This window comes from Scyliorhinus canicula, chromosome 1, assembly GCF_902713615.1.
Source record: "Scyliorhinus canicula chromosome 1, sScyCan1.1, whole genome shotgun sequence".
NCBI lineage: Eukaryota > Metazoa > Chordata > Chondrichthyes > Carcharhiniformes > Scyliorhinidae > Scyliorhinus > Scyliorhinus canicula.
In genome coordinates, this window is record NC_052146.1 from 15,060,873 (window position 1) to 15,077,602 (window position 16,730).

Here is a 16,730-nt window from a genome sequence, read left to right on the forward strand (position 1 = left end):
GTGGCGGAGGTCAGGAATGGTTAATTGCGTTCTGAAGTGCAGTCTGAAAAGGAGTATGCGAACTGGGTGTGCTGTCTCCTCACATTAGACGTGTTAGCCAAATCAAGTGCACTTGCTGACTGGCCATGACAGTCCTGAACAAGAGACGACAGTGACTGCCCAAAAGCAATGCAAATTCCGAGATGCATATGGAGGAAAAGGCAACGGCTATTTTCTCAATCTACGAATCGACTGCTGGTGGCATTCAGCTGCTTCACACACTGTTAACCATCGGCCATCATTGTGGTAGCATGGTGGTGCAGTAGTTAGAACTGTTGCCTCATGGCGCCTGGGTTTAATCCCGGCCCTGGGTCACTGTCCGTGTGGAGTTTGCACATTCTCCCCGTGTTTGCGTGGGTTTCGCCCCCACGACCCAAAGATAATAATAATAATATGCAAGGTAGGTGGATTGGCCACGCTAAATTGCCCCTTAATTGAAAAAAAAATGAATTGGGTACTCTAAATTTTAAAAATCATCGGCCATCATTGTATTGATACAGGCGGGCGTTTGGTAACAGCTCAAATCGAAAAGCATTCGCTTCCCTCCAGCTCATCCCCATCCTCTCCCCACTTCCCTCTATATTAACAATGAGGCTTCAGCTGTCACTTACTCCATTCCCCCATCTTCACTCCAATCAACTAAGAGATGACCAGATCCCTTTGATATTTCTTAGGGACAACCCCTTCCTTCTGCAACTCAGCCCAGTTCATCTCAAGCAAAACAATAAAAGCAATAACTAAGCGTATTGTTCAGTCCCTTCGCGCTGTGGCGCTCATTCGCCAATCTGATTCCTCCTTTTAAGTAGCATGAATACTAGGTCACTGAGCCACGTGACTCCCCGCTTCCTAAAGATTGTCTTCTGGCATGTCTATGCTATGCGGTTACTAACCCAGCTGTGTTTGGTGACCTTGTTCTCTAGATAGTTGATGCACCTGGAAAGCTATTAGCTGCAGAATACTAAAGAGGAGCCACCCATTGGGTGTAAAGGAGTCCTGGCCGGGGAAAGGGAAGGGAAACACAGCCATGTTTCGAGTGCGTTTACCGACATCATCATCTGGGGGCATAATCCTCAGGGACGCCAGTAAGGTTTCTCAGTTTGAGGGACAGGTCAATGGTCTTGATGAAACCGTCAATCATCTTCCTCATCTCGGGTGTGTAGGGATCATATTCCAGTTTCCGAATGCCAGAGCGTTTGAAATTGCCGTCCTTTTGGCTCTCGACACATAGGAGCCGGTCGTCGGAGACATTGAGGCCCAGAATGGACACCATTTGTTTCAGCTGGTTAAAGAGGTCGTGTTTCAAGTCTTCGTAATGGACCACCAGGACTTTCTTGCCGTACTTTAGCCAATCGAGTGTGTGTGAAGCCCACCATGGTGCATAGTTTTTCACAAACTCAGGCCACTCTATCAAACAAAAAGATAAAATATTAAAATTCATAAAGGCTTCTTTTTTTTAACATCAAATTAAAAAAAATTTTTTTTTAAAGAGTACCCAATTCATTTTCTCCAATTCACGTGGCCAATCCACCGACCCTGCACATCATTGGGTTGTGGGGGCGAAACCCATGCAAACGCGGGGAGAATGTGCAAACTCCACAGGGGCAGTAACCCAGAGCCTTAATCGAACTTGGGACTTGGCGCCGTGAAGCAGAAGTGCTAACCACTACGCCACCGTGCCGCCCCTTTTACATCTAATTTAACTTGAACTCAGGTGCACATGAAAAATAAATGCTGGTATGTTTTTTCCACTCTCAATATTTATCGCCAAGGCGAGGCGGAGATTACCCGGTGCCATGTAGCTGCCTCCGAGCATCACATCCACCTGGAACGTCAGCAGGCTCTTGACCGCGGAGGGCATCATTCCCAAACCCAGTTCTGACCTCACCCCGTATTGACCTGCACACATTTTCTGCATGGATTTCCTGAGCGTGAGTCAAGAATGAAAACCGCTGACTGGTTCCCCTCACCGTCCCTCCTAACACAAGCCATCTGCCGTCGCTCAGCTGAAGTCCACAAACCCACTGCAGGCCGGGCCTCCACCTCAAAGTTGTACGGCTGGGACTAAAACTGCAGCCGCATTTCCTAACGGAGCCAGTTGTAGCACGCAGTTGATTAACTTTGAGGCCGAGCCATGAGGTTACTGAGGTCTGTCATTGAACGTGAAAACGAAGGCCTCGCTTTTTTATTTCCCAGAAGGAAAAAACGGTAAAAACTAGGAAATAATAACACTGGTCTGAACTGTTTTTTTTCCCCGTTGGGTGCTGGTAGAAGGTTTCTGTTGGAAACATGACAAGTTCTCTCTCTGCTGTGTTGCCAGCACTTGTTTTTGAGTCCAAGGTTTTACCTTGCACAGTTTACCTCACCTCTTTGCAAGTCAACAAGGACGTTGGACTTGTTTCTGACACGGTTCAAAATGGCTGCCTCATGCTTCTGCCATCTAAAATGGTATCACTCGAACAACATTACAGGATGACATAAACATGGTGGCTTATACATAGCTGAATCGACCAAATTAGTACTCACCAAAAAATTTTTTTTTTTTTTGGTTTTCAACCTCCTGTTGCTTTTCAGGAAAACAGGTGAGGAAACTTGCAATGATAAACAAATACAGCACCACATTAAAAGGAGGCTCTACATGGTCAAGTGCTGAATAGTGGAGGAAAATATGCTGATAAGGTGAAGTCATCAAGGCACCTGCATCACATCTCTATGGTCACTGTTGTGTTAGGTAATTTGGAATAACACAAGCGATCTTGCGGAGTTGAACTAACTAGATTGAACAGACTCCTGGTACCATATTGTGATAGGTAATTTGGAATAACACAAGCTGCCACTTGATGCAGTTTTGAGTAAAAGATGCTCCAGACTTTGAAGTGAGTTCAATGTGTTTTATTGAACTATTAGCACAGTTCTCAATGAGTTCGACTCTCTGCTAATCTAAATGTAGTAACTCAGTCTAACTGAACCAGCCTTGCTCTAAGCCACGTGCTGGGGTGTGATGCTGAGGATACACCCTGTCTCACTCTGTAGATGCTGGTCTGTGGAAAGAGGCGGGGTGTGAGTGTCTTATCCCTTTTATAGTGAGATACCACCCCTGAGTGTCCTGACTGCTCATTGGTTGTGTCCTATTCTATGTGTTCATTGGCTGCATGTTTGCATCACATGGGCGAATATCCCAAAAGGGACCAGCTAGTAGCCGATGTAACGGATCCTAAAAGAGGGGTGGCATCATAAAATCCATAGCCCCATCCTCCTGCATGCAGAACGTCTTTGTCAATATGCAATAATGAATATGTTGAAGAACTTTTGAAAATACTTCATACCCTTTCCTTGGAAAAAGTAGCCCCATCAGCCTCAAACATATCTCAACTTTCCACATCAGTCTCCTGGCTTGGTTAGCTGGGTGCAAGCCCAGTGATGCTCGAGTGTCTGAAATCCTTGTTCTGTTCTCCCAGTCAGATACACAGAGCAGATGCCTGATTAAGCAGCTAACCGTGGCCAAGTCCCCACTGAATCATCAGGGGACAGAAGCTGTTTCATTAAGCAGATATAGGGCAATTCACCTTGTGTAATCACAGCACATAAAACTTTGCTTTACAATGGCCCCGAGGAGATCATAAAACTAATGCCACGGAACAGTGTGACAATTTAACAGATGCGTCAGTTTCTGGCAAAGGCAACAGCTGGGGCAACATGTCTGGAGCTGGGTCTTATCGTGGCAATGTTGTTACAGTGCTCACACCGTAACATCTCCTGCCATAGTTTGCGTAGAATTCCATGAGCAATTGAGCACTCGTGACCTCCATCACGAACAACATCTTCAGGAACATAATGTGACTGGCCACTAAATCATTAATTCAACACTTCTCAATGTAGGATCTTTTCCACCCCCTGCAGTTCTTTTTGGGCAGTGGCGTGGGGGCCATATGCGGACCATCTAGGTTCTGAGTGCGGCTCACCAGACACTTTGTTGACCATTGCCCACGCACAGAGTTGCCACATTCCGCTGATTTCCATCCCTGTAGCTTTTTCCCTACCGGTGTGACTGAAGTGATTTGCACGTGAAGCGAGGTCAAGTGCAGTGAGGTGTGTGCTGATTGCTCACAATATTGACTGTGAGAGCCATGCACTCCCTCTGCGCCCAAACTGTAAATTTTTCTTTTGTAAATATTTACTGTTTGAAGTTAATGACTGTTCTAGAACAAAGAACAATACAGCACAGGCCCTTCAGCCCCCCCCCAAGCCTGTACCGGTCATGATACCACCCTTGGCCCAAACCCTCAGCAGCTACTAGTGCCGTATCCCTCTATACCCATCCTATCCATGTATTTGCCAAGATGCCTTTTGAACGCCGTTAATGTATCTGCTTCCACACCTCCCCTGGCAACACGTTCCAGGCACTCACCACCCTCTGTGCAAAACATTTCCCTCGCACATCTCCTCTAAACATTGCCCCACGGACCTTAAACATATGCACCCTGCTGACTGACCCCTCCACCCTGGGAAAGAATGTTTGTCCATCCACTCTATCCATGTCCCTCATAATCTTGTAAACCTCCATCAGGTCACCCCTCAACCTCCGTCATTCTAATGAAAACAGAGTCTATTCAGCCTCTCCACATAGCTAACACCCTCCAGACTAGGCAGCATCCTGGTAAACCTCCTCTGCACCCTCTCCAACACCTCCACATCCTTCTGGTAGTGTGGTGACCAGAATTGTGCGCAATATTCCAAGGGCAGCCTTAATGGCTTCTACACTTACCCAGATTCTATACAACTGTAGCACGACAATATTAATATATCAATGTGCAGATGATTAAGCATTTTCTATAATTCGTTATGAAATATTCGCCGTGTATTAAATGTATTTCAACCTATTCATGTGTTTGTGGTTAGCGAACGTGCCAATTTCAATCTTGTGGCCACTGAGATGAGGGAGGGTCACTCTTGATGCCCATTTGCCAGACTAGGTTGCCCATCACTGGTCTTCCGTTATCCTGGCTGTTGCTTGGAATTTTATGCGCTCCCACCTTGCATTCCAAATTCTCCCCTGGCAAGGATAACTGGAGGACAGCGAGATCTGCTTTTAGGAATTTGGGTTTGCGTGAAGCATCAGACTGTTGAGGTGGAACTCTCCATCTTTACCAACTGGCAGCTTCCGATGAGAGGTTGGCGTGGGCAGCATCAACCCAGTGGACATTGAGCCACAGTTGTAAAATACCCACAATTTGGCAACAATTGCACTGAGGATGAACAAAATGGGTGGAGTGGGAAATTGTCCCATATAATAATAATAATAATCTTTATTGTCACAAGTAGACAACACTGCAATGACGTTACTGTGAAAATCCCCTTGCCGCCGCACTCCGGCGCCTGTTGAGGTACACTGAGGGAGAATTCAGAATGTCCAATTCAACTGACAAGTCTTTTGGGACTTTGTGGGAGGAAACAGTAGCACCCGGGGGGGAACCCACACAGACATGGGGAGAACGGGCAAAATCGACACAGACAGTGACCCAAGCCGGGAATTGAACCTGGGACCCTGGAGCTGTGAAGCAACAGTGCTAACCACTGTGCTACCATGCTGCACTGCGATGAGGCGGGGTGAACATGGGGAGAGTACTCATTCAAAGGGTCTCGTGCACCCGGAGGAAACCCAGGCAGACACGGGGAGAACGTGCGGACTGCACAGTGACACAGACACGTACAAACAGACTCAAAAACAGCTTCTTCTCCATTGTCACCAGACTCCTAAATGACCCTCTTCTGGACTGACCTCATTAACACTACACCCTGTATGCTTCACCCGATGCCGGTGCTTATGTAGTTCCATTGAATATCTTGTGTTGCCCTATTATGTATTTTCTTTTATTCCCTTTTCTTCCCACGTACTTAATGATCTGTTGAGCTGCTCACAGAAAAAAACTTTTCTCTGTTCCTCGGTACACGTGACAATAAACAAATCCAATCCAATCCAATCCCAAGCCGGGAATCGACCCCAGGTCCCTGGTGATGTGAAGCAACAGTGCTAACCACTGTGCTACCATGCTGCTCGGATCAGTAATGGATGCTGTGCTGAGGTTGAGTAGGTGGACGTCATGTCCCTTACAAACTAGAGTGTGCCCCACCACTGGTTTTGAAGCAGATGACAGGGAGCTTTGATATATTTTTAACCTCTGTTATCGTGTAATCTGGAGGGCTGGACACTAGCAATGGATTTCTGGAATGAGGAAGTATTCCATTTTCTGCATCCACGCAAATGCAAAACCACAAAACCCAAAATAAGTTGAACGGGCTCACTGTCTCTGATTTGATACTTGCTTCTTTCTGAAAAAAAAAACCCCCTGTCATTTGCAGCTTGGCTCTGTGTAGCAGTCCCATTTTCTGCAGGCATGTTAAACATACAGATGTCAGCCTTGCCAGATGTCCATTAGCATCGACATCAACCTGTACCCTCTGGACAAGGAAAACTTTATTGATGTCCAGGAAAGATTGGGCCAAGCCACCTTATTCTTTGTTCTATTTCTTATGTTCTTATGAAGACCCCCCTAGAGTCACCTGCAAAGATGTTTTATCCAGAAACACTTGGCTTTGAAGTACAACTCTTGATTTGACTTGCTTTCATCCATGGTATTTCACCCACGGCAATATCCACACAATGAACTTTGACCTTTCACTTAGCTGAAAGTAAAAAGTTGACGTCTCAAGCAGTTATGCTCAATGTAAACAGGTAAGTGCTCATATTCCTTTCCTGTGAATTCTGTGGATGGATCGACAACTCCCGCTCCAAAATACGGGTTCAGATTTAGAGTGGGGGAACAGGACTGATTAGATTCCTCTACAGAGAGCCGGCATAGATTCAATAGGTGAGATTGTTTGGCTGCTCACACCGGCGGGATCTTCTGGACCCACCGACTGTGGCTGGCGGCGCGGGGCGATTCAATGGGAAACCCCATTGACAAGGCCAGAGACCGTACGATCCCACTGCCGGCCAATGACGGGCCACCACCGCTAAACACGCGGTGCGTTGCTCGGTAAATCTCACCCAACAGGCCGAATGGCTTCCCCCTGTGCCACAATGACGCCACGGGCTGATTTCTCATTCAAGGGTTGGGGACCTGACATGGGGATAGTTCCGAGACCTGACCCTGCGCAGGCACACGCACTGCTATTTTGAAATGGGGAGTCAATTAAAAGCCAGGGAGCGGGCTCGCCCTCCAATCAGATGTATTAATTTTATTCTTTCAGTGCTGAGTAACTCCACTCATGCGACAGCTTAAAGGTCGTGTAGCATTTTCTGTTTGGGTGTGTGATGTGTAAATTCGCCAATCTGAGCAAGTACCTAGATTTCGAGACTCCAAAGGTGTCAAGGGGTTTGGGCAGAGCGCGGAACTCGGGAGCTAAGAGAGAGAATCGGCCATGATCATGCTGAATGGCAGAACATGCTCGAAGTGCTGGATGGTCTACTCTTATTCCTATTTTCTGTGTTTCAATCTTTACCTGCAGGCGCAGCGAGCATTAATTGATTAGAACCCCAGAAATGCTGAAATTGAAACACTTTGAACAATGTTGCATTCTCTCAGAACGTGCTGAAGTGTCAGCCTAGGCTATGTGCTCGGACTTGAAGCAACAGTAACATGTCTTAACAGTTCCAAGTGCGACAGGAAAGTTGAGCAGCAGTGGAATCATTTGGCAATATCGGGCGGGATTCTCTCACCCCACGCCGGTTCGGAGAATCGCCGGGCCGGGCGTGATACATGCGATGACGCCCCGACACTGGTCCTCACCGTAGAATTGGTACCGGTGCGGTCGGCGCGGCGCCGGTTGTGGGCCGCTCTACGCGGCCGCTCGGCGAGTCTCCGCCGGGATGGGCCGAGTGGCCACCAAGAAAGCCCAAGTCCTGCCGGCGCCGTACACATCTGGTCTTAGACAGCGGGACCTCAGCATCCATCCTGTTGGAGGCGGCCTGGTTGGGGGGGAGGGGGGGGGGGGGGGGGGGGGGGGGGGGTGGGTCCGACCCCAGGGGGGGACCTCCCCCGTGGCCTGGCCCGCGATCAGGGTCTACCGATCGATGGGCCGGCCTCTCCTGGTGGTGGCCTCTTTTAATCCACGCCGGCCCCTGTAGCCGTACGCCATGTTGCGACAAGGCCAGCACGGAGAAGGACGCTACCACGCATGTGCGCATTCGCCCCGGTCGCAGCGACACATGCGCAGATCCGCGGCGCACGTTTGAGGCCAGTATCTGCCGCTGGAGCGCTGTGGGTTGCCCCAGTGCCATGCCGGCCTCCTGTAGGGCAGAGGAACGCTGCACTTAGCGGTCTGATGACGCCGTCGTTAAACTCTCCTGTTTTTACGACGGCGTCAACACTCTGCCGTCAGACGGGAGAATCCCGCCCGGTTTCTTCACATACTGACTAAGGCTCTGACTCTGATGACTGATCGCTTGTGAAGCAAACAATGATCCTTGTGTCAAAATGGGGATTGCAGGGCGGCACGGCGGCGCAGTGGTTAGCACTGCTGCTTCACGACGCTGAGGACCCGGGTTCGATCCCAGCCCCGAGCCACTGTCCGTGTGGAGTTTGCACATTCTCCCCGTGTCCGCGTGGGTCTCACCCCCACAACCCAAGAATGCACAGGTTAGGTGGGTTGGCCAAGCTAAATTGCTCCTTAATTGTAAAAGAAAATTGGGTACTCTCAATTTATTTTTAAAAATGGGGTTTGTTGCCTGTAGCTTACATAATTTTTCCAAAAGGACCTGCTAGATTGGGGTCAGGGAAAGAAGGCGAAAGAAGAGGTCAAAGGACACCCATAAAATGAGAGATCTCATTTTAACAGCCAATCCAACACTGCTTTTAAATAGTACATAGAACATACGGTGCAGAAGGAGGCCATTCAGCCCATCGAGTCTGCACCGACCCACTTAAGCCCTCACTTCCACCCTATACCCGCAACCCAATAACCCCATCTAACCTTTTTTGTCACTAAGGGCAATTTGTCAAGGCCAATCCACTTAACCTGCACGTCTTTTGGACTGTGGGAGGAAACCGGGGCCGGGATTCTCCCCAACCCGACGGGGCGGTCGGCGTGTCGGAGTGGCGTGAACCACTCCGGCATCGGGCTGCCCCAATTCTCCGCACCTTTAGGGGCCAAGCCCTCACTAAAAAGGACTACGCTGGCCGGCGTAAATCCACGCAGGCGCCGGAGCATCAGCGGCTGCATGCGCAGGGGAGGGTTCCCCCACGGCACAGTCCCGCCCGCCGATCGGTGGGCCCCGATTGCGGGCCAGGCCACCCTGGGGGCAACCCCCAGGGTCAGATCTCCCTTCGCACCCCCCCCCAGGAACCCGGAGCCCGCCCGCGCCGCCAATCCGGTAGGTGGTTTAATCCACGCCGGCGGGAGAGGCCTGTCAGCGGCGGGACTTCATCCCATCGCGGGCCGGAGAATCACCGCGGGAGGCCCGCCGACCGGCGCGGTGCGATTCCCGCCCCCGCTGAATCTTGGGGGGCGGAGAATTCGGGACATGGCTGGGGTGGGATTGACGCCGGCCCCGGGTAATCCCGCCCCGGAGCACCGAGAGGAAACCCACGCAGACACGGGGAGAACGTGCAGACTCTGCACAGACAGTGACCCAGGGGGGAATCGAACCTGGGACCCTGGCGCTGTGAAGCCACAGTGCTAACCACTGTGCTACCGTGCTGCCCTGTTCGGGTGTCATGAAATCGGTAAATCACTTACATTCAGTTTGAAGAGTTCAAAGAGCATTCACCGACCACGGGCTGAAGGTTTTCAGACCCATGAGATTAAATCAAATCTCACTTCCTAATATCTGCTTTTATATCTTATTCGGTCTCCCAGAGTCAGGGCAGGAGGCAACTTCTAGGTTTGAACTTCAGTGTTTGTGGAGGTGGAGAGTGGACGGACGATGGGTTGTAGGAATGAAACAGCATGCAGTATTTTGTCTTATGCAAAAAGACTCTGTGCGGTGACTGAGAACCAAGTGGTATTGTTTTGACGTACCATGTGGGCGGAACGAAAGCCTCGGTCTAACATAATAGAGTGAACGGTCAGATGATTGAATCAAGGGTGTTGTCACCACTGCAATAATACTGACAGTCTAGCTCTCTGCCAGGTGAATCCGAACTGGCCACAGGATTCATAGAATTCTAGAAAACATGCAGTGTGGAAGGAGGCCAATCGGCCCATTGAGTCTGCACCGTGATGTGTTATGTACTCTGGGATAACACAGGCTGCAACTCAATGCAGCTTTGACCAAACGATACTCCAGACTTTGAAGTAAGTTCAATGTGATTTATTGAACCATTAGCACAGTTCTCTATGAGTTCGACTCTCCTGCTAATCTTGCTATAGTAACTCAGTCTAACTAACCAGTCTGCTCTAAGCCACGTGGTGGGTGTGATGCTCCTGATCTTCCCCTGTCCTTCTCTCTAAGTGTTGGCTGTGGAAAGAGACAGAGCATGTGTGCCCTGTCCTTTTATATGGGTTGCCCCCTTGTGGTAGTGTCACCTCTGGGTGTCCTGACTGCCCATTGGTCGTGTCCTATTCTATGTGTTCATTAGCTGTATGTCTGCATGTCATGACGTTTCTGGTGCTCCCTCTAGTGTTTACTTAGTCTTAGTGTATTTACATTGACCCCTTGTGTATTTACAGTGATGCATATCACCACACACCGAACCTTTGAAAGTGCACTCCACCAGGCCCAATCCCCCCTCCTATCCCCATAACCCCTTAACCAAACCTACACATCTTTGGACACTAAGGGGCAATTTAGCGTGGCCAATCCACCTAACCTGCACATCTTTGGACTGTGGGAGGAAACCGAAGCGCCCGGAGGAAACCCACCCAGACACGGGCAGAACGTGCAGACTCCGCACAGACAGTCACCCGAGGCTGGAATTGAACCCGGGTGCCCGGGCTCTGTGAGGCAGCAGTGCTAACCATGTGCCACCATGACGTCCATCCGTTATGTATTATTCCTCCATTATTATCTTACAATTGGGTAAGGGAGATTGGTGGTGGCATTTGGGGGTTTGAATTACTCATAGGAGCTGTCAAATTGTGGATCGCATGAAAAGTCAACACTACTTCATAATAATCTACTGTATGCTCCGCAATCATTTTACATCATTAACCCACGCTCCAAGTCGGAATCCTACCAAGCTATGTATAAAATATTAAAATCAAACATTGTTCACTGACTAGCTGAACTATTAACAGAGTGGCACCAAAATATATTTCTTCCATAATGCCGATACTTTGCAACAAAGCATTGAGGGGAATAAAAACTGGAAAAGGAAATGAGAGCACCATGGAAATATTTCTTGACAACATCTCAGGTCAGTATTATGGTGCAGATTTTAATGTAACTTTAAAATATAGAGGTCAGAAGAATGCAGAGCAACTTTTTGTATGTGACAGTGCAAGGGCTTAATGTTCCCCATTTTCAAAGCCCTTTGCACCCCAGTGACAGATGAATACCCACTCTCAGAAAACTCAACCAGCAATTCTCCATGAATGTGGCTGCTCTGGCATCCATGAGGACTGCAGCTATAAACAGGGCTGGTTTAGCACAGTGGGCTAAATAGCTGGCTCGTAATGCAGGACATGGCCAGCAGCACAGGTTCAATTCCCGTACCGGCCTCCCCGAACAGCCGCCCGAATGTGGCAACTAGGGGCTTTTCACAGCAACTTCGTTGAAGCCTACTTGTGACAATAAACGATTACTATTATTATTAAACACATGTGGATCTTTCCCGAAACACAATAGACAATTAAAGTATGATGCACTGTTCCTCCCTCACCGCCCCTCCCCAGCCACACAACTTACTACAATGTGCTCTCCGCTTTTCCATCTCCGCACTCCACAGAGCATCGGGTGCGGCATGTCAGGAAACAAGGGAAAGCTCCCATGGACAAGACTGGACCAGCACTTTGGCGTGAAGAAAAAGCTTGCACCAAATCCCAGCTCGGCCCGACGTTCCGCACCCGGCTCGCTCGTGAACCAAGATCTTGGAGAGTGGTGAAGCAGCGACTCTCCCGAGGGCCACACAGATTCACAGACGGCCATCAGCCTGTGTTAGGAGTGTCGCTGATGTTGTTACAAGCTGGGAATTCAATTGGAAGCACGGTGAATAGAACACTTTGGAGTCAATTTTGTCTCATCTGCAAGGTAACACCGTGAGAACATCAGAGACAAAAAAATGCAATCAAGCTTTGAGTGACCTGTGACATTCAGCTGTGTAGATCAGCCAGTTGTCAGGGTATTTAATTGCAGTACGATGCACCAATTTAGTTATCTCTTCATTATCAGGCAACCCCCATTGGATTTGAATCTGTAAATTAATGATCTTCCCTGGGGTGAAGACAGGTCTAATGAGCATATTTTTACAACCAGCGTCTGTCATAAGAGAGTTTACAATTTAACGGGCTCCGGGGCATCATTTATTTTGTTCTATAAAATCAACACGAGTTTAAAAACCATAACAAAAAATAAGATTATTAAAAAGATAACATCTACCTTGTGTGGAGTTGTGAATTTCATGTCAATTTCCAAAACTTGACATGCCAGTTGAATGGGTTGCTGTCTGCGTGGCATAATTAATTCTGACATTCCGCAGTACATGTGTGTTTTTTGCTTAATACTCAACAGTCCCACCCCACACTGAGTCCATACCAATTGCTATGAGGTAATGGCTCCTGCGTAATTTCAGGCGGGTTGAGGGACGAAGAGGGAACTTAAATTACTGCTACTCCACAGTGCGTAAAGGTGGGCGAACAACTTCCACTCAAGTCCACTTATCGCTGCAAACATTGAATTGTCCCCTAGTCCTGTTTTTTTCTTTATTCTTCCCTGAGATGGGAGCATTGCTGGGCATTGCCAGCAATTATTGTCCACCCCTAATTGCTCGTTGAACTGAGTGGCTTGCCAGGCCATTTCAGAGGGCATTTAGAGTCAACTATGGGCCTGGTTTCACATGTAGGGCAGTCCATGTAAGGATGGCAGATTTCCTTCCCTAAAGGACTTACTGAACCAGATGAGCTTTTATGACAATCGACAATTGTTGCATGGTCATCATTAGACTCTTAATTCCAGATTGTTTTTATTTTGAAGTCAAACTCGGATTCGAACCCAGGTCTGGATTATAAGACCGTAAGATATAGGCGCAGAATTAGGCCATTTGGCCCATTGAGTCTGCTCCGCCATTCAGTCATGGCTGATATTTTCTCATCCCCATTCTCCTGCCTTCTCCCCATAACCCCGATCCCCTTATTAATCAAGAACCTATCTATCTCTGTCTTAAAGACACTCAGTGATTTGGCCTCCACAGCCTTCTGCGGTAAAGAGTTCCACAGATTCACCACCCTCTGGTTGAAGAAATTCCTCCTCATCTCTGTTTTGAAGGATCGTACCTTCCAATGACAATGCCACTACGCCATTGCCTCCCCTATTCTAACACATTCTATTCAGGATATCAACATTGTGGAAATCCCCACTTACTCCAATCTTCTCCACTTAATGCTTTCTGATTTTTAAAACCCAGTCTAGCAATCACCTATACACTATCTCTTCAGGGATGATCGGACACTTCCAACAGGTAATGAGTGAGAGACAGGGATACAACGTGACAGCATTGGAATCTGCGATCTCTATTTCCCTTGAGCTTGACTTTACATGTGCAAGTTCGTTGGGTAAACCCCTATCTCATCTTGTCAATCTCGGTGATATCCTTGGGGGTGGTGGTATCCTTCAGAGCGGCGTGGTAGCACAGTGGTTAGCACTCTTGCTTCACAGCGCCAGGGTCCCAAGATCGATTCCTGGCTTGGCTCACTGGCTGTGCGGAGTCTGCACATTCTCCCTGTGTCTGCGTGGGTTTCCTCCGGGTGCTCCGGTTTCCTCCCACAAGTCCCGAAAGACGTGCTTGTTAGGTAAATTGGACATTCTGAATTCTCCCTCCGTGTACCCGAACAGGCGCCGGAATGTGGCAGCTAGGGGCTTTTCACAGTAACTTCATTGTAGTGTTAATGTAAGCCTACTTGTGACAATAAAATTTATTATTATGAAGCCTACCCTTCATTCTTACCTACATTTCACATATAGGGAAAGAAAAGCCCGAGAACACCCATTTTCTGTCAATAGTATCATGGGAGGAATGAAGAGGAGGGCTGACAGGAGTGAGGGCAGAGTCAGGGTTAGCTCTGGAGCCCTGCGTCCCAAGATCGATTCCCGGCTTGGCTCACTGGCTGTGCGGAGTCTGCACATTCTCCCTGTGTCTGTGTGAGTTTCCTCCGGGTGCTCCGGTTTCCTCCCACAAGTCCCAAAAGACGTGCTTGTTAGGTAAATTGGACATTCTGAATTCTCCCTCTATGTACCCAAACAGGCGCCGGAATGCGGCAACTAGGGGATTTTCACAGTAACTTCATTGCAGTGTTAATGTAAGCCTATTTGTGACAATAAAATGTATTATTATGAAGCCTACCCTTCATTCTTACCTATGTTTCACATACGGGGAAAGAAAAGCCCGAGAACACCCATTTTCTGTCAATAGTATCATGGAAGGAATGAAGAGGAGGGCTGGCAGGAGTGAGGGCAGAGTCAAGGTTAGCTCTGGAGCCCTGCGTGATAAATGGCCCAACAGCACAGACTGATCTGCAGGGCTGTCAGTGTCCGGGGAACTGTAGTCCAACAAGTGTCATCTCCTCTATCAGAAAAGCGAACAAGTGTATTTCGGGGGAAGGTAACAGGCTTATGAGGGGAATGGAAACAGGAAGTTAGTATAGGAGGAGGCTCGGGAAAAGTATAAATGCTGGCATGGACTGGTTTCCAAATGGCCCGTTTCTGTGCCATACATCCTCTGTATAACATTAAAGGGAATAAAACAACTAACAACATGAATTGCGTAGGAACTCCGTGGCCATCCAAGAGAGCGATGTTACCCCGTTGTTGTAAGCTGGATTTACACTGTAATGCCACAGGTGAAATGAACCATGTTCCCAACCACTGCAACTCCCAATCCCCTAATCTTTGCCTATTTGATTAGAGCTATAACAACACATTTCCCCTCCGTTAATACTTATTTTAATGTCTGCCTAATAAAATATTCTGCTTCTTCATTTAAAAGGATTCTGAATGTATCATTCAATGTATTACAGTTAATTTCAAACAAGCTTTACAGCTCAATTGTGCATATCATTGAAAAGACCCTTGAGAGTTTTGCATAGTTTGGCTCTGTTCCAGGATATAATTCAATCAGCCTGCTTTGTAAAGGAAAGTAACCCATACATTTAAATGCTCTTCTATTCAAGACTGTGCACAGGGGTTTTGGTCAAATTAAAACACTCGATGCTGCTGGAGTTTGTTTTGACTGACATTGCAAGTGGCATCATTACTGCAGACAGAGTGGAACTGAGACACAGAGACAGTACAAGCGCAGGCCATTCAGCCCCTCGAGCCTGTACCTGCAGTGAGTTAGAAATGCTGCAAGCTTGTGAGTTATTATCGATCTCGGGTGAGTGTGCCCCTGATATCAGGGGAGATGCCCTCGTGAAATATTCCTGGTGGGCACCCAGGGGTGACCAACTGTCCCTTATTTTGCCGGGATTGCCCGTACCTGAGTCCACTGCCCCATGTCCCCTATAATTTGGATCTTTAAATTTTGGGCCAACGCAGTACCTACTCTCCCCCCTGTCTGTGGGACCTCACAGCTCCCGCCGCGCTCTTCTGGACCCCCGTGTCAGGCAGTCCCTTATTTTACTCCATGTGTGTTGGTTTCCCTGCCCGCATGATTCTGGGTTTACATTAGAGACCCGCTAGGTAGAGGGTTGGAATGGGTGGAGCGGTCACTCCACCATGGGCCTACTTTTGGATGGGAGCGTATTGGCCTCGCTTCATCCGGCGCATCATCTGCTCGATGACAACAGGCTGATGCTGAGGAAATTCCCAGTCTCACAGCTTCATATCACTGGTCCTGACACTTGGAATCACAACTCATCATCTCCCCCCACCCCCGCCCCTCTGATCCTATCTCGGGGCCAAACCATGGAATCCATCCCTTTCCCACCGTCTCCCGCTGCCGTCTCTCCTTTGAAGTACAGGCCTTAATGATCAAGGGCAGAGATTATCCGACTGTTAGCTCCCTCCCCCCTGGCGGGATCTTCCTGTCCCGCCGACAGTGCTCCCCACCCCACCCCCGCGGGATCCCCAGCAACGGGGCGGGGGGGGGGGGGGGGTTGGTGTGGTGCAAACAATGAGAAAGCCCGTTGACAGTGGCTGGGCCGGAAGATTGCGCCGCCGGACAGTGCGAGCCGCCTCCACGAAGCACACCATATGAAAATGAAAATCGCTTATTGTCACGAGTAGGCTTCAAATGAATTTACTGTGAAAAGCCCCTAGTCGCCACATTCCGGCGCCTGTTCGGGGAGGCTGTTACGGGAATCGAACCGTGCTGCTGGCTTGCTTTGGTCTGCTTTCAAAGCCAGCGATTTAGCCCTGTGAGCTAAACAGCCCCTTGATGGGGCTGATGGGGACAGAGGGATAGATGGGGACAGAGGTAGAAAACCCCGCCTGGGATTATCGTCGCCAATTAATTACTTCCCAATCAAGCGTCTCTTGCAACCTTGATGACCTCTTCGTTGAAGCCAGCAGTAAATGGGCTCTTTTCAATCAACGAACATAT

The 16,730-nt window shown here is 48.7% G+C and overlaps 1 protein-coding gene across 1 annotated transcript in view; it reads right to left on the bottom strand.

Annotated features, from left to right (window-relative positions):
- Positions 1-405: 405 nt before the first annotated feature.
- wscd2 (WSC domain containing 2) overlaps positions 406-16,730 on the bottom strand; it is a 303,719-nt gene continuing 287,394 nt past the window's right edge. Inside the window, exon 8 of the mRNA XM_038812178.1 lies at positions 406-1,443. Within this exon, the coding sequence (XP_038668106.1) occupies positions 1,091-1,443 (353 nt within the window). The 3' untranslated portion in view covers positions 406-1,090. The remainder of the gene's footprint in view (positions 1,444-16,730) is intronic.